Source organism: Anomaloglossus baeobatrachus, chromosome 5 (assembly GCF_048569485.1).
Source record: "Anomaloglossus baeobatrachus isolate aAnoBae1 chromosome 5, aAnoBae1.hap1, whole genome shotgun sequence".
Lineage (NCBI taxonomy): Eukaryota > Metazoa > Chordata > Amphibia > Anura > Aromobatidae > Anomaloglossus > Anomaloglossus baeobatrachus.
In genome coordinates this window covers 206394375-206415651 of record NC_134357.1, presented here as the reverse complement: position 1 = coordinate 206415651, position 21277 = coordinate 206394375, and the positions used below count along the sequence as shown (strand labels likewise).

Below are 21277 nucleotides of genomic sequence, written 5' to 3'. Positions count from 1 at the left end.
ACAGAGGAAGGGGTAGAGGCAACTTCAGGGGAGCTAATCACAATTCAGGCCGTGGTGGTTTTTTAGACAACCAATATCACCTGAGGAGCAAAGGTCTAATCAATCCCATGTAATGGGTAGAGCTCCACAGGTGATAAATTTGTCTTCTAGACACCTTAGCAATACCGAACTACTTGTTTTGAACAAGGGGTTGTCCTTTGTCCCCACCACGGATTTCGATGAATTTACAGCTATAAAAGACCTTAACCTTTTTGCTAGACGCCTTAAATGGAAGAAATTTTTTGGTGGACAAAATGAGAAAACATCAGCGGAATTGGGGATCCCGGAAGATCTCATACAGGATGTGAGATTACTCTTCCATCTGAGTGACACCAACCCCAATGAATTGGGTGAAGGGCCATTCACGGACCTCAAAAACAGAAGCATGAAAATGCCTCCTACATCTGCGGAGGTCGATGCTATAGATGTTTTCGTAAATTTAGTGACTGAGGATATAAAAAATAGTACAAGAACACGTAGGAGTCAATATAACCTGTCAAAAATCGAAATGCTCAGTTTACAGGATCTAGAGAAGGATTCCAGTATCACCATCAAGCCCTCGGATAAGGGGGGCAATGTGGTGATACTGGATTCTAGTGACTACAAAAACATCTGTCTTGATATACTTAACGATGAGGCTTGCTACGCCAAACTTAGGTCAAATCCAACCTTGAGCTTTAAAAATGAATTGAAGAATATGCTGGTTGAAGCTCTTGACCTAAATATCATAGACAAAAACGAGTTTGATTTTTTACTGCCTACCTTTCCAATAATGGCAACGTTTTACATTCTACCAAAGATACACAAGGGGTATGATCCTCTGAGAGGTCGCCCTATTGTGTCGGGTATTGGCAGTTTAACTGAAAAACTGAGTATTTATGTAGACAGGATTCTAAGACCCTTCGTGCTTTCCCTCAATTCGTATCTGAGGGACACCACGGACTTCCTACGTAGAATTGATGACATCTTTCTAGAGGAGGGTATGCTACTGTTTAGTATTGACGTGGAGGCCTTGTACTCGTCCATCCCCCATGAAGCGGGGGTGGAGGCAGTGAAGTATTTCCTCAGCACTAGGGGCAATCAGTATGAACAACATAACACATTCGTGATTAAGGCCCTAACTTTTTGTCTAACCAGAAACGTGTTCACCTTTGGTGGGAGGTTCTTCCATCAGCTCAGGGGGACAGCGATGGGGACGTGCTGTGCCCCATCGTATGCCAACCTCCTTCTGGGCTGGTGGGAGGAGAAGGTGGTCTTTGGGGGCCTGGTGGATACCGAGGACGTCGTCTTATGGGCTAGGTACATAGACGACGTCTTCGTTATCTGGAAGGGCTCAGAGATGGCCTTCAACTTGTTCATGAGCAGATTGAACATCAACAACATTGGCCTACACTTCACTAGTGAGGTGGGTGGAGACAAGTTGGCGTTTCTTGACGTTTTGGTCGAAAAAGGTCCAGAGGGCCGTTTAAGAACAACAACTTATAGAAAGACCACCTCCTCCAACTCCCTGCTTAAATGGGAGAGTGCCCATCCTGCCCCCCTAAAAAGGGGGATCCCTAAGGGACAGTTTACGAGGATGCGGAGAAACTGCTCGGACGACGTCACCTTTGAAACACAATCAGCTGACCTGATGGGACGTCTGAGAGAGAGAGGCTACCCCGAGCGGGTGATCATGGAGGCGTACCAATCCACATGCAGCTTGGACCGCAGTAACCTATTAAATTCCAACCACCAAAAAACTGCCACCCCGGACACTCTAAGGTTCATTACAACTTTCAACAATGGTGCAGTAGACTTGAGAAAAACACTGTCTAAATACTGGCCCATATTACATATGGATCCTACAATTGATAAACATCTATTTGACCACCCAGCGATCACCTTTAGAAAGGCGAGATCCCTGGGCGATAGACTGGTCCATAGCCACTTTCAAGATAAGACATCAGCCGTGGAAAGGAGTGGTGTAAAAGGCTGTTTTAAGTGCTATGATTGCATCAATTGTAAATATGTAGAGGAAGGGAAAGAGTTTAAAAACTCAAAAGGCAGTAAAGTCTATTCCTTGAGGTCACTTATAACATGCAAATCGTAGGGGGTGGTGTACAAGGTGAGCTGCGGTTGTGGCAGGCTATATGTGGGTAAAACCATCAGGGAGCTGAGGCGTAGAATAGGGGAACACAAGAATGACATCATCAAGAAGAATGACACACCAGTGGCAAGACATTTCAACGCCTTCCATGATGGCGACCTGGAAAGTTTTAAGGTAATGGGTATTGATCTGATCAACCCCCCCCCCCACGCGGTGGAAATTGGGACAAGATCATCCTCCAGAAAGAGTGTTTCTGGATATATACCTTGGACACTATGGTGCCAACGGGATTAAATGAATCCCTTTCTTTCACCCCCTTCCTAGGAGCACCTTAGATTTAGGGCTATAATAGGAGGGAAAGACGGCGCCCGAGTGGGGGCACCATGGACGTATAGATTGCTAGGGTGCCGACCCCCACATGTTAGGTAGGGCCGTTCTTTTTCGGCAGGGTCAGCGGTTTAGTGTACACTTTAGAATCGCCGCTGACCTCAGTTTGATGATCTTGTCTTGTCCCTCCCCCTCCCCTTTTAGCTACCCTGGTGGTCGCCCCCTCGGGATTGGCCTCCCTCTCTCTAGGACTATTTTGTATATTACATGTCCCCTGCTATGTTTCCTCCTCCCCTTCCCCATGACTCAATTCACATCCATATGGCCTTTGGCCTAGTGCCCGGTGTGTTTTATGTATACCTGACCTATGACATACATTATATACACGGGCATCTGTTGTTTGGACTTGTTCCTTTATGCCCTTGATTTCATAAACATGAACGCGGCAGCTGCACACGGTGTTATGGTTGCTATGGTAGCGCTACAGTTGCTTCCTTGCAATGGATATGCTTGCGTTCCACTCAACCGGATGTGATAACATCGGGTGAGGACGGCCACGTCGCTCCAGCGACGTTGCCCGGATGACGCGTAACTTCCGGTAAGGGGTGTTGTGGGAGTACGCGTCACGCCAATCCAGCCATTCTGCGCATGCGCCGGGCTTTATCTGGAACGCTCTTCCGGGTGTGAGGCGCGGCTAGTTTGAATGAGGCTGGAGATACGCCAGTGAGCGGTGAGTTATTACAACCTAGTGGTATGCGGTTTATTGTTAGTTCTTTGGGCTTTTCTGATTATTGTTTATTGCTATTATAGTGAGCCGGGCATCGGTGGACAATAATGACATATTGATGTCCGCCATTTATATCCCACTTGGACTCCCCTGATGATCCATATTGAAACGTTGGGAGTGGGAGCCTACTGCTATATGCCTGCTATGGTATAACCGGCTGGTTCGGGATTTAAAGTGCTGAGTGACAGCCCCCCCTACGGAACCGGTACTCCATACATTATGCCCGCCGTGTATCTTGGGATGTGGTAAGACCATTCCCGTTTATAGGGACTACTGTTTGATATGGTCTTCCCTTTATGAGTATCCCTTTATGATACACACATATGAGCTGTTTTTCCCTTGAGCTGGGAGTTCAGAATATAAACTGTTTTATGTGTATATGATACTACTATCTTGGCCTGATACAGTGGTTTAAGGTGGTATGGCCGTCTATTCACTCTAAGCAAGCCAAGGTAGCGCGTACTATTTGGGTCTCCTACCTATCTACTGACCCAGAGGCTGTCTATATGACTGATTGGATGAATGTCACCCTGTTTATTAACTCACTTTCATGAACGGAAGTTCATTTTTATACTACTAATACAGTAAAAGTTAAGTTTTATGTCTGCATTACTTTTTGTGCCCCAACATTGATCCAGCTACCTACCTGCCCCAATATATCCCCTCAAAGGCTGGCTGAAGCTAGATGCTGAGACCCCTCAGAGGCAGTCTGAAACAAGATGCCCAGTGAGACCCCTCAGAGGCCGGCTAGTGAGAAGTCCCTCTAAATACAAATGGTTGATTGCTCTCCGGGAGAGAAACTGTAGTTCTGATACCTTTTAAAGGCTAATGAAAATAAAATAAATGATGTTACAAAGCAAGCTTTCTCCTCGGGGCTCCTCATGCATGGTAACTGGCTAACAAGGTACCAAAACTTTTTTCTTTTATCTGACTACAAATGCGCACATGATTAATAGATGCCGACATGTACCCCCATATAAATCACCCCTATATGATATGGAAGCGCCACAGCCGGGGCTGCAGCATTAAAGATGCAGCTATAGTTTGTGGGAGATATGCGGTGCCATCTGGCGCTGCTGGACCCATGGATACCCCATTGTGTCTTCCATTGTGTGTACCATCAGAATAGGGTCCACTATGCCGTACATGGGCTGTCTGCGGTCAGCGCTACCCGCCCTGCCTGTAGACTGTCCCTACATAACGCGGGTTAGTCCATTTGCACACGGCCATTGTCGCCGGCACACTTTCCTCCAGCACACACTCGGACTCTACTCATGGCGGTGCTCGCGACAGCACTCCGCCTAATCTCTACATTCTTCTCTGTGATGACGTCATAGCCCCAGGAATCCCTCTCTGAGCCTAGATTCTCCTTATAAGGAGATGGGGGAACGTCTCCGGCCGGAAACCCAGGAATCTCGCTGTTTAGCGTGATGGATTATTGCAGCAACCAATAACCTTACAAGAAAAGCTAGGGGCGGAGCCTGGTGGTCTCAGCCCCTTGTACGAAGGAGGGCGGGGTGCGATGAAGTCACCAGGTCAGGCAGGAGTTGTGAGTGCTGCTTGAAAGTGTCCGGAGACTGAAGATATCCTGATCGGGGGAGAAGACCTCTCCAAGGGCATCAGCTGCGGTCCTAGTGCCGGGACAGCGGGCAGGCATTGTGGGTGAGGGCACAGTGCCCCGAAGCGTGACAGCGGCTTCAGCTGTACCCTTTGGTACCACTGCTGACTTTCCTTACTGACTGAGTGTTATCAGAGCCGCAGCCATGCCGGTCTTCCACACCAAAACTATAGAAAGTATCCTGGAGCCGGTGGCCCAGCAGATCTCCCACCTGGTCATCATGCACGAAGAAGGGGAGGTGGATGGGAAGGCCATCCCGGAGCTGACGGCACCTGTGGCCGCGGTGCAGTCTGCAGTCAGTAACCTGGTCAGGGTAAGTAGTGCTCGGGCTGGACATAGTCTGCAGCCAGGCTCCTCCATCTGCTGTCTACTAGAGCATAGCCCTGATCAACTACTAATCATAGTGCGACTCCATCCTGGGCTACATGTGGCCATCTCTGCTACCCTCTGACAGCCCCTCCTCGTCCATGTGTGGGATGACAGAGTGCAGAGCAGCCAGCACTACAGTATGGGGTCAAGTGAGGAATGTCCCCCTGTGTGTATTATCCTATAAGGTAGGGGGCCCCCACACATGTATGGCTGTGGTGTGACCGGGGTCATACAGAAGCTGCCAGCATTGCAGTATGGGGTCATGTCAGGAATGTCCCCCTGTGTGTATTCTATAAAAGGTAGGGGGCCCCCACACATGTATGGCTGTGGTGTGACCGGGGTCATACAGAAGCTGCCAGCATTACAGTATGGGGTCATGTCAGGAATGTCCCCCTGTGTGTATTCTATAAAAGGTAGGGGGCCCCCACACATGTATGGCTGTGGTGTGACCGGGGTCATACAGAAGCTGCCAGCATTACAGTATGGGGTCATGTCAGGAATGTCCCCCTGTGTGTATTCTATAAAAGGTAGGGGGCCCCCACACATGTATGGCTGTGGTGTGACCGGGGTCATACAGAAGCTGCCAGCATTGCAGTATGGGGTCATGTCAGGAATGTCCCCCTGTGTGTATTCTATAAAAGGTAGGGGGCCCCCACACATGTATGGCTGTGGTGTGACCGGGGTCATACAGAAGCTGCCAGCATTGCAGTATGGGGTCATGTCAGGAATGTCCCCCTGTGTGTATTCTATAAAAGGTAGGGGGCCCCCACACATGTATGGCTGTGGTGTGACCGGGGTCATACAGAAGCTGCCAGCACTACAGTATGGGGTCATGTCAGGAATGTCCCCCTGTGTGTATTCTATAAAAGGTAGGGGGCCCCCACACATGTATGGCTGTGGTGTGACCGGGGTCATACAGAAGCTGCCAGCATTGCAGTATGGGGTCATGTCGGGAATGTCCCCCTGTGTGTATTCTATAAAAGGTAGGGGGCCCCCACACATGTATGGCTGTGGTGTGACCGGGGTCATACAGAAGCTGCCAGCATTGCAGTATGGGGTCATGTCGGGAATGTCCCCCTGTGTGTATTCTATAAAAGGTAGGGGGCCCCCACACATGTATGGCTGTGGTGTGACCGGGGTCATACAGAAGCTGCCAGCATTACAGTATGGGGTCATGTCAGGAATGTCCCCCTGTGTGTATTCTATAAAAGGTAGGGGGCCCCCACACATGTATGGCTGTGGTGTGACTGGGGTCATACAGAAGCTGCCAGCATTACAGTAGTATGGGGTCATGTCAGGAATGTCCCCCTGTGTGTATTCTATAAAAGGTAGGGGGCCCCCACACATGTATGGCTGTGGTGTGACCGGGGTCATACAGAAGCTGCCAGCATTACAGTATGGGGTCATGTCAGGAATGTCCCCCTGTGTGTATTATCCTATAAGGTAGGGTGCCCCCACACATGTATGGCTGTGGTGTGACCGGGGTCATACAGAAGCTGCCAGCATTACAGTAGTATGGGGTCATGTCAGGAATGTCCCCCTGTGTGTATTCTATAAAAGGTAGGGGGCCCCCACACATGTATGGCTGTGGTGTGACTGGGGTCATACAGAAGCTGCCAGCATTACAGTATGGGGTCATGTCAGGAATGTCCCCCTGTGTGTATTCTATAAAAGGTAGGGGGCCCCCACACATGTATGGCTGTGGTGTGACCGGGGTCATACAGAAGCAGCCAGCATTACAGTATGGGGTCATGTCAGGAATGTCCCCCTGTGTGTATTCTATAAAAGGTAGGGGGCCCCCACACATGTATGGCTGTGGTGTGACCGGGGTCATACAGAAGCTGCCAGCATTGCAGTATGGGGTCATGTCAGGAATGTCCCCCTGTGTGTATTCTATAAAAGGTAGGGGGCCCCCACACATGTATGGCTGTGGTGTGACCGGGGTCATACAGAAGCTGCCAGCATTGCAGTATGGGGTCATGTCAGGAATGTCCCCCTGTGTGTATTCTATAAAAGGTAGGGTGCCCCCACACATGTATGGCTGTGGTGTGACCGGGGTCATACAGAAGCTGCCAGCATTGCAGTATGGGGTCATGTCAGGAATGTCCCCCTGTGTGTATTCTATAAAAGGTAGGGTGCCCCCACACATGTATGGCTGTGGTGTGACCGGGGTCATACAGAAGCAGCCAGCATTACAGTATGGGGTCATGTCAGGAATGTCCCCCTGTGTGTATTCTATAAAAGGTAGGGGGCCCCCACACATGTATGGCTGTGGTGTGACCGGGGTCATACAGAAGCTGCCAGCATTGCAGTATGGGGTCATGTCAGGAATGTCCCCCTGTGTGTATTCTATAAAAGGTAGGGTGCCCCCACACATGTATGGCTGTGGTGTGACCGGGGTCATCTCTTGTTGCTGTATGTGAGATGGCGGAGCGTTGGTGTACACGGCTGATTAGTTTAATCCAAGCATGAAATACGTCAGAGAAAGAACCTTCCTTTCTGATAGCCCGGAATGAGTGGACACTTTGTAGCAGGTCATTCAGTGCCTGTAGTGTTCTGGATACACCCCAATACATTGTCAGCATTATATACCACCACATAACCTGATTCACAAATGGTCCTAGACATGCGATGGGGTAATTCAAGCGTGCTGTCAGTTGTATGGAGACTGGGTGTTACTCATTTCTGTCCATATCATATTGCCTTGGAGCCACTAGCCGGCTCCTGGTAGTGTATAAAGACTAGCTTCTGCCATCTCTGCTTCCTGCTGTTTACTAAATGTTTCCATTCATGGAATGCTGATAAATTGTACCAACTTTGTAGCAAAATACTTCAATAGATTTTGGTATAATAATTTTTTTACAGTTGGATGTGTTGGAAAAAGTGTTCCTGTGCTGATACAATCTTATAAATGTGTCCCTGCTATGTACCGTGTAATGGCCTTGTCTGACCTTACAGGGACCTGGTCTGATCATACCACATCTCCTGGAAAGGGGAGGAGGTAAAAAATAATAGATAATTACAGCATGGGATCGCAAATTATTCTTTCTATGAGGTAAAACATTTTTTAAAAAAGACCTGTAAGGAAAATGCTTTACCTCACAGAAAGTACAGCACAGGATCACGGCTGATTTTATTTGTATTTTTTTTTTTTTTTTTTTAAATAGGTCCTCCCCGGACCAGGAGATTTGTTATGTCGAGACCATGTCCCTGTATGGTCAGACCCTGCCATTACACAGTACATAGTAAGGGCACGTATATAAAATTTATCTCAGAGCAGAAACCTTTTTGTTTTTTATCTTTGTGTTATTCACATGCAGTCATGGAAATTGCTGTATTAATTTAAAATTAACTTTGCTCATGGGGAAATCCCCCTTAACTGCTTCAAGCGATTGACACGTCTAAATAATACAGAAAAGAGGTATTTGAGGGTCTGCTGAAGCCTAAACTGACTGCTGGTTCTATAGAAATGGTCCCTTTCTGTCTCGCCACTTGGCCCTCGGGCCCCCAGGGATCAGTTACCAGCTATGTTCCATGTGTCCAGCAGCAGAGTCGGGAGGCTTGTCCTCTATTAGAGAGAGGAAACGGCTTATTAAAATTCCACAGCAATCAATCTGTGCTGTACAGGACAGCCTCTGCATGTGACGGCCGGAGATGAGCGGGATTAAACCCTGCACTGTGGACAAGTTGTCAGTTTATTCTGTTCCTCAAAAATGTCTTCCCTGTACTGATATCTAGGATGTAACCAATGTTCCTGCATCCAGCATCTTGAGATGGTCTATATGAATATCTGTGAAATGTCTCAATAAATGAATGTGTATTACAGAAACTGCAATGCATATAATTCACCTATGTCTTGAGTGGTAACCTCTACGGCTGACTCGGCACATAAGGCTCACAGCACAGGTTGCCTATGGCAAATGTGACATGTTTATAAGAGGTGAGCTTGTAGTATGGCACATGACTACTGAGTGCACAGATTGGCTGCAGCAGTCAGCTGGTACTAGTGCACGTTATCCCTGGCAGCTTGTAAGCGAGATTGTCACCCATCTACGTAGAGAACCTGCCTGGTTCACTTGGAGTGGAAGCAGCCCTGCAGCCCCTCCATTCAGAGGATGGGTCATGGTCTCTGAGGTCTCCAGCAATCAATGAATGATGGTATATCCTAGACGCGCCACCACTTTGAGATTTCTCAGCCACTCCTTAACCTGTAAAACTGAAAAAACCTTACATCAGGGGACCCCAAGCTCGCAGACCTATGATGTGTGGACCGCAGCTGTCTGCCAGCTTGTTGCATTAAGTAAGGTGGGTGCCTCTGTGGGATTTCTATGGTGACATTCTTGCCTGTATTATACCAGTAATGGGGGGTGGATGTCACTACTGGGGTGGGGGGGGCTCTGGATCCCTCTCCACAGGTTGGGGACTATTGCCTTATATAGTGTTTGTCTATTGTCTTTACTCAGAATGTTTCTTCCACATCTCTACTATCTTTTCCTGTCTCTTCTTATTTTGGCTTTCCTTATCCTTTCCTTTTTAGGAAATTTACTACCGACAGCCATCTAGGCCAGGCTAAAGGAAAAAGATTCAAGCGCACTAATCACCAGGCTTTTCCTATGTAACCTAAAGCCAGTGCTATACTGGCACTATCGGGCTGATTCTATACCTACCTTTAGTGGTCAGATTGGATGTATAGGTTTTAAAGCACAAGCAAGTAAAGTTTTGTGAAATGATTTGTAAAATGAGCAGCTTTTTGAATGACAACAGCTGCCAAACAGCTGATAGTTGGGCAGAGTATCCGTACGGATTCCCGTCCCCCTAGCTGTTGTTCCTCCCCCTTGTATTTATGCTAATTCTACTATAGAATCGTTTTGCTAAGTCACTAGAAGGACCTGTGCTGATTTCATACCCATGTGACCAAAAGGGGCGGGGCCTCAGCCAACAGAAAAATGTTGCTTCCTGGTATCAGCTATGTTGGATGAGGCCCCGCTCCTTCTGGTCACATGGGTATGACCTCACACAGGTCCTACTAGTAATTTACTAAAACGATTCTATAATAGAATCAGCATATATAAAAGAGGGAGGAACAGGCAGGGGGAGGGGAATCCGCATGAATACCCTACCCAGCTATCAGCTGACCGGCAGCTGCTGTCATTCAAAAAGCTGCTCATTTTACAAACTTTGCTTGTGTTTCAAACCCTACATCCTATCTGACCACTACAGGTACAGTACCTTGCGGAAGTATTCGTCCCCCTCGAATTTTTCAAGCTTTTCCCACATTTCAGGCTTCAAACATAAAGATAAAAAATGTACATTTTATGGTGAAGAATCAACAACAAGTGGGACACAATTGTGAAGTTGAATGAAACATTGCTTATTTTAAGATTTTAAAAAAATAACTGAAAAGTGGGGCGTGAAATATTATTCGTCCCCTTTAAGTTAATACTTTGTAGCGCCACCTTTTTCTGTGATTACAGCTGCAAGTCGCTTGGGGTATGTGTCTATCAGTTTTGCGCATCGAGAGACTGAAATTCTTGCCCATTCTTCCTTTGCAAACAGTTCAAGCTGAGTGAGGTTGGATGGAAAGCGTTTGTGAACAGCAGTTTTCAGCTCTTTCCACAGATTCTCGATTGGATTCAGGTCTGGATTTTGACTTGGCCATTCTAACACCTGGATACGTTTATTTTGTGAACCATTCCATTGTAAATTTTGCTTTACGTTTGGGATCATTGTCTTGTTAGTAGACAAATCTCTGTACTATTCTCAGGTCTTTTGCAGACTCCAACAGGTTTTCTCAAGAATGGCCCTGTATTTGGCTCCATCCATCTTCCCATCAATTTTAACCATCTTCCCTGTCCCTGCTGAAGAAAAGCAGGCCCAAACCATGATGCTGCCACCACCATGTTTGACAGTGGGGTTGGTGTGTTCAGGGTGGTGAGCTGTTGCTTTTACGCCAAACATATCGTTTGGCAATGTGCCCAAAACGTTCGATTTTTGGTTTCATCTGATCAGAGCACCTTCTTCCACATGTTTGGTGTATCTCCCAGGTGGCTTGTGGTAAACTGTAAATTACACTTTTTATGGATATCTTTGAGAAATGGCTTTCTTCTTGCCGTAGAAGCGTACGACTGATTGTTGTCCTATGGACAGACTCTCCCACCGCAGCTGTAGATCTCTGCAGTTCATCCAGATTGATCATGGGCCTCTTGGCTGCATCTCTGATCAGTCTTTTCCTTGTTTGAGATGACATTTTTGAGGGGCGGCCAGGTCTTGGTAGATTTCCAGTGGTATGATACTCCTTCCATTTCAATATGATCGCTTGCACAGTGCTTCTTGGGATGTTTAAAGTTTTGGAAATCTTATTGTAACTAAATCTGGCTTTAAACTTCTTCACAACAGTATCACGGACCTGCCTGTTGTGTTCCTTGGTCTTCATGATGTTATCTGCGCTTTAAACAGAACACTGAGACTATCACAGAGCAGGTGCATTTATATCGACACTTGATTACACAGAGGTGGCTTATATTTATCATCATCAGTCATTTAGGACAACATTGGATCATTCAGAGATCCTCAATGAACTTCTGGAGTGAGTTTGCTGCACTGAAAGTATAGGGGACGAATACTATTGCACGCAACCAATTTTCAGTTTTTTTTATTTAAGTTTAAAATAAGCAATACATTTCGTTCAACTTCACAATTGTGTCCCACTTGTTGATTCTTCACCATAACATTACATTTTTTATCTTTTATGTTTGAAGCCTGAAATGTGGGAAAAGGTTGAAAAATTCAAGGGAATCGAATACTTTCGCAAAGCACTGTATGTATAGCACTGGCTTTAAGTTATATAGGAAAAGCCTGGTGATTGGTGCGCTTTAAGGCCTTCTTCACATGTCCGTTTCATGTAGCCAGTAACAGTTGCAGGCCAAAAACACGAGCGGAGCCTACAGAGATAAAAGCTACTGTTAAGATATTAACATTCTCTACTGTACGACGTGATGTGGCAGCCGCAGCGTGGGGGTCAGTAAGCGCTAATTCACACCACTGAAGCAGCAATGCAGTTTGTTGATGATCTTACAGCCACAGTCTTGTCTCTTGACCAAACTTACCAGCACCATAGGCACAGTGACATTCGCTGGTGTCAGATTCACAGGCACGGAGTGTGCCACAGCCACAATTCAGTTCTGTAAGCCCTCCCTAATGTTTGTTGCTGTTGTGGTTTGTTTTTTGTTTTTTTGGGTTTTTTTTTATATATGTGATTAATGAACTTTTTTTTTCTGCTGGCTGTACTGTCAGTCTATGTATAATCTGGTGTTCTCATAAGAATAAAACATGGTTAAGGTTTTTAAGGCTTCTAGTTTAAACTGATCAGTGAAAAATGTACAGTGTTTGGATGCATATGGTATCTGAGTACAATCTTTTTTAATTATCTTGAATGGGCAACTTTGATCTTTAAAGGAAATCTGTCACCAGGATTTTGCTCCGCCATCTCAGAGCAGCATAATGTAGAGACAGAGACCCTGATTCCAGTGATGTATCACTTACGGAGTTGTTTGGTGTCATTTTTTTCTGCTGCAGATCTAGTAGTTATACAGAGCTAATCAATATGCTGGACTACCTGGCAGCACACCAAGTAGTCCTGTAATGATAATCTACTGCTGATTAAACAGTGATTTTTATCAAAACTACATTGAGCAGCCCAGTTGAGCAGCCCAGTAAGTGAGACATTGCTGGAATCAGGGTCTCTTCCCCTACATTATGCTGCTCTCAGATTAGGTGGCAAAAATCTGGTGACAGATGCAAATTTAAAGGAATCTTTTTAATTTTATTTATGGATTAACTGTCCACAAAAAGAAACGGACATATGAACATGTCCATAGACTGTATTGTGTAACTGTTCAATCCACATATGAGCATAACGGTTGAACAAGGCCTAGAGCCTCACACATTGGTGAAACTCTGTCTCAGTATGAATCACAATAGGTGTACTGGTCATGGGCCACCTGTTCCGTAATTGACAATCTCATGAATATCTATCAGGCTGTCAAGTTTGGGTCAGGACACCTGCTGTCAATCTTCATCACAGACTCGGGCCTTGTTTCATGGACATCTGATTAAGGCTATGTGCACACACTGCGTTTTTTTTTTTTTTTTTTTTTTACGCTGCATTTTTTAGCGCTAAAAACGCACAAACGCAGCGTCTTTAAAAACTCATGCGTTTTTAGGCTGTGTCCGCACTTTGCTTTTTTACCTGCTTTTGCTGCTTTTTCAACTGCAGCGTTTTAATGCCAAAATGGATGTGTTCTGCTTTTCAAGCAAAGTCTATGGGAATTTGGGTTTCTTGTGCGCACTATGCTGTTCAAAATGCTGCCTTTTTGTGGCAGAAATTTGGGCAAAAACTCTGCTTTGCAGTTCAAAACGCAAATGGCAAAAACAATTGACATGTTGTTTCTTTAAAAAAAAAGGTCTGATGTCATTTCTTTCTTCCATATGTTCTTCATTCTCCACTAGTGTATGCAGGAGAGCAGACAGCTGCAGAACTACAAGGCTCAGCATCCTCCATCCAGGACTGTATGCTGGAGGGAGAGTCAGGGGGAGCAGACCTACAAGGCTCAGCATACTCCATCCACTAGTGTATGCAGGAGAGCAGACAGCAGCTGTCGAACTACAAGGCTCAGCATCCTCCTTCCAGGACTGTATGCAGGATTTCTTCCCCCCCCCCCCCCCCCCCAAACAAAAAAAATGACGTGGGCTTCGCCATATTTTTGTATGCTAGCCGGGTACAGCAGGCAGGTACGGGCTGCCCCCAACCCCCAGCTGCCTATTTGTACCCGGCTGGAAACCAAAAATATAGGGAAGCCCTTTTTTTTTTTTTTTTAATTATTTCATGAATTTCATGAAATAATTTAAAAAAAAAAGAATGACGTGGGCTTCGCCTAATTTTTGTGTCCAGCCAGGTACAACTAGGCAGCCGGGGATTGGAATCCACAGTGCAGGGTGCCCATGCTTTCTGGGCACCCCCGCTGAGAATTGCAGTCCACAGCCACCCCAGAAAATGGCGCTTTCATAGAAGCGCCATCTTCTGGCGCTGTATACAACTCTTTCAGCTGCCCTGGTGATGGTGGCTCGCTGGGTAATAATGGGATTAGGGCTAGCTGTGTATTATCAGCTGGCCCTAAGCCCGACATTCATGGTGTCACGCCAATATTAGACATGGCCACCATGAATTTCTAGTAAAGATAAAAAAAACCACAACACACAAATATTTTTATTAGAAATAAAACACAACACAATTAGTGACTCCATCTTTATTGAAATAAAGCACCCCCCTCCGCAGTAAACCTGTGTCAAGGGTCCCGCGCCGTCCAATCCGGATGCAATATCATCTGATCGGTTTCCTGGAAGGCAAAGTGATCAGATGATGTGTCAGGATCAAGGATGTGAATAGCATCACACATCAGCTGATTGTATAAACGCCATTTATACAATCAGATGATGCATCAGCGCAGAAAAAAAAAATACTTATGTGCTGATTACCGGCAGCTCCTGGAGCGATTGGAGGAGTCTGATCCCGTCTGATCACTGCAGGAGCTGCCAGTAATCAGTGATGAAGTCTCCTGACTGCATCCGCTGACAGGTTAAGCCGGCCGGGCGCCGGCGTCACCCGGAGACTTACAATCAGCTGATGCGTCAGGTGACAGCATCAGGTGATCCATCGCCAGGTCCTGCAGATATCAGAGGTGTCCTGACCGTCTGCACACAGCTGGAGCGGCGGTACCAGGAGAGGAGCTGGGAGCGGGCATGGCACCAGGAGTCTGCAGACAGGTGAGTATGACTTTTTTTTTTTTTCTACTGTTCACTTTTGATTTTGCAGCTGCCTCCACCTCCCGCCCAAACATGCACAGGACTGGAGGTGGAAGCGGCGCTGACTGTACTGGGAGGATTCACGCTTCTGTGTTTACTGACAGAAGGAATCCTCTTCCTGTACATGTCACTTTACTACCCACCTCCTGCGTTTATAGCTGTGTTTTTGGTCTTAGAAACGCAACAAAACGCAGCTATAATAACAATTTGCAACTTTCAACATCCCATTGCACTCAATGGATGAAAAACGCGGTGAAAAACACGGGAATAATTGACATGCTGCGTTTTTGTGGTCACCACAAAAACGCAGCTGAAAAAAAACGCTGTGTGCAGACAGCAAAAATGAAAACTCATAGACTTTGCTGGGGAAGCAAAGTCATGCAGTTTTGTGGGCAAAAACGCACCCGAAAAACGCGCAAAAACGCACTGTGAACTTACCCTAAGGCTTCAAGAGGTTGTCCAGGCTTTTCACAAAAGCTGCAGTAGCTTTAGTTGACTGCAGGCTTGTGAGTTCTCACATTGCATGCAGTGCAAGCTGTGAGGATTCTCCGATGCTAGGTCATGTGACAAAGCGGTCATGTGACCTCAAGTATGTGATTTACGTACTCCTGGCCACATTCAGACTAGACGTGCACAACCTTGCTCGATTTATGTCTAGTCAGAAGCATTCAAATTAATTCTTGTGATCACATGACTGCAGTGTGAGGATTCTGACTGTGTGCACGCAGTGTGAGGATTCTGACTGTGTGCACGCAGTGTGAGGATTCTGACTGTGTGCACGCAGTGTGAGGATTCTGACTGTGTGCACGCAGTGTGAGGATTCTGACTGTGTGCACGCAGTGTGAGGATTCTGACTGTGTGCACGCAGTGTGAGGATTCTGACTGTGCGCACGCAGTGTGAGGATTCTGACTGTGCGCACGCAGTGTGAGGATTCTGACTGTGCGCACGCAGTGTGAGGATTCTGACTGTGCGCACGCAGTGTGAGGATTCTGACTGTGCGCACGCAGTGTGAGGATTCTGACTGTGTGCACGCAGTGTGAGGATTCTGACTGTGTGCACGCAGTGTGAGGATTCTGACTGTGTGCACGCAGTGTGAGGATTCTGACTGTGTGCACGCAGTGTGAGGATTCTGACTGTGTGCACGCAGTGTGAGGATTCTGACTGTGTGCACGCAGTGTGAGGATTCTGACTGTGTGCACGCAGTGTGAGGATTCTGACTGTGTGCACGCAGTGTGAGGATTCTGACTGTGTGCACGCAGTGTGAGGATTCTGACTGTGTGCACGCAGTGTGAGGATTCTGACTGTGTGCACGCAGTGTGAGGATTCTGACTGTGTGCACGCAGTGTGAGGATTCTGACTGTGTGCACGCAGTGTGAGGATTCTGACTGTGCGCACGCAGTGTGAGGATTCTGACTGTGCGCACGCAGTGTGAGGATTCTGACTGTGCGCACGCAGTGTGAGGATTCTGACTGTGCGCACGCAGTGTGAGGATTCTGACTGTGCGCACGCAGTGTGAGGATTCTGACTGTGCGCACGCAGTGTGAGGATTCTGACTGTGCGCACGCAGTGTGAGGATTCTGACTGTGCGCACGCAGTGTGAGGATTCTCAGGTCTGCAGTCATCTAAAGTGACTACAGACTTTTATGAAAAGCATGGACACTCCCTTTTTAAGGGTGTAGCTTCAGTAATAGGTTTTTTTTTTGTTTTGTTTTTTGTTTTTTAGCCCAGTGTGATCTGAGAAATTGTCATGTCACTTAATGGGAGGAAAATATGCCAAGATTAGATTTTTATACTGCAGCTTTAAACCAAATTATGTTGAAGTATAATCTGTCAAATTTGAGGTCTGTACCAGGTAATGAATTGCAAATATTAGTGAAATGATGGCCTTTGCCAAAATATGTTTTAAAAAAAAAAAAGTGGAAAACTGGCAACAATTTTACCAAATTCCCTCTAATGTATCCCTCTGGACTCGAGCAGTAATGTGTAGCTTCAGCCCAAAGATTGCAAGATTTTCTAATATTTTACCTATATAATATTTTTGCATTTGTTTTTGCAAATTTCTGAAAATTATTTGTAATGGCCTGTTTTGTTCTCTAACCTTCTCCTGAAGTCGTTAAATAAAGGGAGACTTTAGTGCATATTGTAGAGTTATGGTGCAACTATAAAAACTAAAAGAAGTGCCCTACTATTCTGGCTCATCACCTTCTAAAAGTGGCCACACACTGCAGCTCTAGACTATCTGGAGACAGGGCAGCTGCAGGACAGGTGTCATGTTGCTTTAGTGTTAACTCATTTGCCACTTGTCAAGCCTGATCTGAAATCCTGTAGTTTTATATGGAGGTACATATAGAAACAAAAATGCGTGTGGTCTGTGGCTCCAGAATACGTGCGCAAATAGTGTTTTAGATGCTCCTTGGGCCTCTTTGGAGAAAGGAGGTGTGCTGCAGTTAAGGGTATAGTAACAATAACCACATGCATTAGTGCCCACAGACTGCCCTTTGTCTCTGCCAGAGCCATACTGTATTCCAATATTTCATACAAGTGTTTGCTGTTCCCAAACTCTGTTTATGTGAGCAAAACAGTTATAATTACCCATACGCTAATTGGGTGGGTTGAGTAGTTTGGCCAGAAGTGCTGTAATTTCACCTCCTTGGCCGTATCCTTCCCTAATTCTCCTCATAGCCTTTGTACAATGTCCTCTACTCTGCTGGCTTGTTACTGCTGATCTGACCCAGCACCAGGGAGTGCGCTGCCATGGTGCACAGCACAGCCCCACCCCTGGAACAAGTGTCACTTGTGACGCTTAATTTCAAGGAAGACGCACGCAGAGACTGTGACAGTGACCACAGCCTCTGCTCCCTGATGACTCTTATTTGAGTATCTCAGCATGCACTGTGATTTTCAAACGAAGCATCATCACATAGAAAGTAGAGGAAACATACAATAACATTTAGTGTAGTTTGAAAAATTAGGGAATTTTTAATTCAAGTATATTACAAATTAGTTTAGATTACGGCAATAAATAGGGATTTGGATGAAAAATTTATTTTTCCCTCACCCTATGACGGCACCACGAGAGAGGATCCGCCCATCCAGGATAGGAAACCTTCAGGTTAAAAAGGGGCGGTCCTCTTGCTGCTTCAGTTTGGTTTCCTGTCCTGGACGAATAACTCCAGGATGCGGCCTTGGAGTGCCGTGGATCTTCAAGCAAGTCTTACCCGGTCTCGACGGGCGGTTCTGGCGGTGGCACGGGTCCTGCCTCGCTCTGTTTGGGTGCTTGGAGGCGCCATGGCGGACCCCCGGGGGTTGCGTCCATGCCTCATTATTCCTGACACCACCAATGAGATAGGACCCAGATTTGTGAGTTCCCGAGTGACGCCACCAGGCATGGTAGTAACCGAAATACCATTGTGTCATTGGCTCTACGTATCCTTGAACATCTCCTGATGAACCCCCAGATATCCTGAGGGAGAAACGCGTTGAGATGATGAGCATTATAAGATAAGTACTATAACTGTATAGAGATGTAAAGTACTATAATCCTAGATGGATGTGCAGGCACTAAGGCCTATTTCAAATTGAATATCTATATGTATTAACATTTTTTCTTGGGATAGATGTATATTTTGGTAATTACTGACCATAGAGAGCAGTTACTCTGACAACTGATTTGTTAGTTTGACCTGCACCTATTGCACGTACACTGTTTATGGTGATGGTGGTTTTGTGGATTGGAGGGTCAGTAAGGGACAGCCGCCGAGGAGCGGGGGCACCGAGTGTTAGGGTGTTTACACTCCGCTGGTAGGTAGGGGAAATTCATAGGGCCAGTATTAGCCTACCCCTACCTATACCCTATAACATCTTTTACATCGATAAGTGGCGCACTTTGTCCCCCTCACCTACCCAACCACTTTTAAGTGGCTATTTTGTATGACTGCACTGACAGTTTTTTAGTGAATGACGAATAAAATTTGGTATTTTAAATAGGAATTTTTTGTTTATGGTTTGCTGACCTTTGGGTTCCTTCCCTTTTTATTGTATTTTTGGTTTAAGATCCATCGCATTGTGTGCAGGCTGTGAGTTCGGCTGGCATTAGTCAGCTGATCTGAACTCTGCTGACCTCACAGCCCGCACACTCTGTGATGGATGTAGATGACACAGAACAAGTAATCGGCCGACACTGAAGTCAGCTGTTCACTTGTTCTGCTGGCTGTGAGTTCAGCTGACTCCCGATTAGCTGACTCCAGTGCCGGCCAATAAATTCTGTGCCCTGCTGCAGAAGGATCTGGTAAAATAACAATTGCGGTTGCACATTCAATCCACAGAATCCGGTCATATGCGGTTTGCAGTTTTTTGCCGACCGGCAAAAAACCATTGATGTGCAAGCACCCTAACTTTCATGCACAAAGCTGATTATATATACACTACAGTTCTAAAGTTTGGGGTCACCCAGGCAATTTTTTTTTTTTCCAGGAAAAATCCCACTTTTATAATGGAGTTGCATAATGAATAAAAAATATAGTCGAGACATTCACTAGGTTATAAACTAATGATTTTTACTTGAAATAATAATTTTCTCCTTCATACTTTGCTTTCACCACAGAATGCTCCTTTGCAGCAATTTCAGCTTTGCAGACCTTTGGCATTCTAGCTGTTCATTTGCAGAGGTAATCTGGAGATATTTCACCCCATGCTTCCAGAAGCCCCTCCTACAAGTTGAATTAGCTTGATGGGCAACGGTCAAGCTGCTCCCACAACTGCTCAATAGCGTTGAAATCTGGTGACGGGCTGGCCACTCCATTACAGATAGAATACCAGCTGCCGGCTTCTTCCCTAAATAGTTCATGCAAAATTTGGAGGTGTGCTTTGGGTAATTGCGCTGTTGTATGATGAAATTGGCTCCAATCAAGCAATGTCCACAGGGTATGCCATGGCATTTCAAAATGGAGTGATAGCCTTTCTTATTCAAAATCCCTTTTACCTTCTACAACCCCACCCTCCCCCACTTTACCAACAACAAAGCAACCCGAGACCATCACATTACCTCCACCATGCTTGACAGATGGCATTAGGCACTCTTCCAGCATCTTTTCACTTGTTCTGTGTCACAAATGTTCTTCTGTGTGATCCAAACACCTCAAACTTCGATTCGTCTGTTCATAACACTTTTTTCCAATCTTCGTCTGGCCAATGTCTGTGTTTTTTTGCTCATATTAATCTTTTCCATTTATTAGCCAGTCTCAGATATGGCTTTTTCTTTGCCACTCTGCCTTAAAAGCCAGCATCCCAGAGTTGCCTCTTCACTGTAAACATTGACACTGGCGTTTTATGGGTACTATTTAATGATTCTGCCAGTTGAGGACCTGTGAGGTGTCGATTTCTCAAACTAGAGACTCTAATGTACTTGTCTTGTTGTGCAGCGGGGCCTCCCACTAATCTTTCTACTCTGGTTAGAGCCTGTTCGTGCTCTCCTCTGAAGGGAGTAGTACACACCGTTGTTGGAAATCTTCAGTTTCTTCGCAATTTCTCGCATTGGATATCCTTCATTTCTAAGAACAAGAATAGTGTTGAGTTTCACATTAAAGTTTGTTTTTTTTTGTTTTTTTTCCCCCCCCCTCACCCATGACAGCACCACGTGAGAGCGGGATCCACCCAGCGAAGACAGGAAACCATTCTGAATAAAAGGGCGGTACCTCTCCCCTTCGTCAGTTGGTTTCCTGTCCTTGATGGGGGACCCCTGTTCTGAAAACCGGCGGTGAAGAGAAGAAAAGTCATCTCCTTACCCAGCCCTGTCCGGTGTCTGGAAGAACGGGGTGAGTCCTGTAGCACCGTTCTTCGGGGCTGGAAGCGCGCTGTCCATCTACCCTTGGGGGTCCTGGTGTCCGTGCGGGGGCGTGCGGCAGGAGCCGTTCCTGGGATCCCAGTCCGTGCTACTTCCTTCCCGCGCTCCATGCTGCCTCTGACTTCCGGGTGCGCGGCAGGCACGCTAGGAGATGGAGGCGAGCCTTGCGTGACGTCACCGGCTGAAGATGGCGGCGCCCATACAACGCTGCGGGGCATGCGGCCTGCCATTCAGGGCTGCAGGTGCTCCTGTCCGGGCACCGTGGGGAGCGTGGGGCAACAGGGAGGAGCCTCTCCTGGGACCGGCAGGAAGAGGATTGCGTTTAAAAAGGCACTTCTGGCTCTGTC

At 46.4% G+C, this 21277-nt stretch overlaps 1 protein-coding gene across 2 annotated transcripts in view; it reads left to right on the top strand.

Annotated features, from left to right (window-relative positions):
- The first annotated feature begins 4753 nt into the window (after positions 1 to 4753).
- Positions 4754 to 21277, top strand: part of VCL (vinculin) — a 341576-nt gene continuing 325052 nt past the window's right edge. For both annotated transcript variants that reach the window (XM_075349103.1, XM_075349102.1), the window contains exon 1: positions 4754 to 5170. In XM_075349103.1, coding sequence (XP_075205218.1) covers positions 5003 to 5170 — 168 coding nt within the window. In that variant the 5' untranslated portion in view covers positions 4754 to 5002. The remainder of the gene's footprint in view (positions 5171 to 21277) is intronic.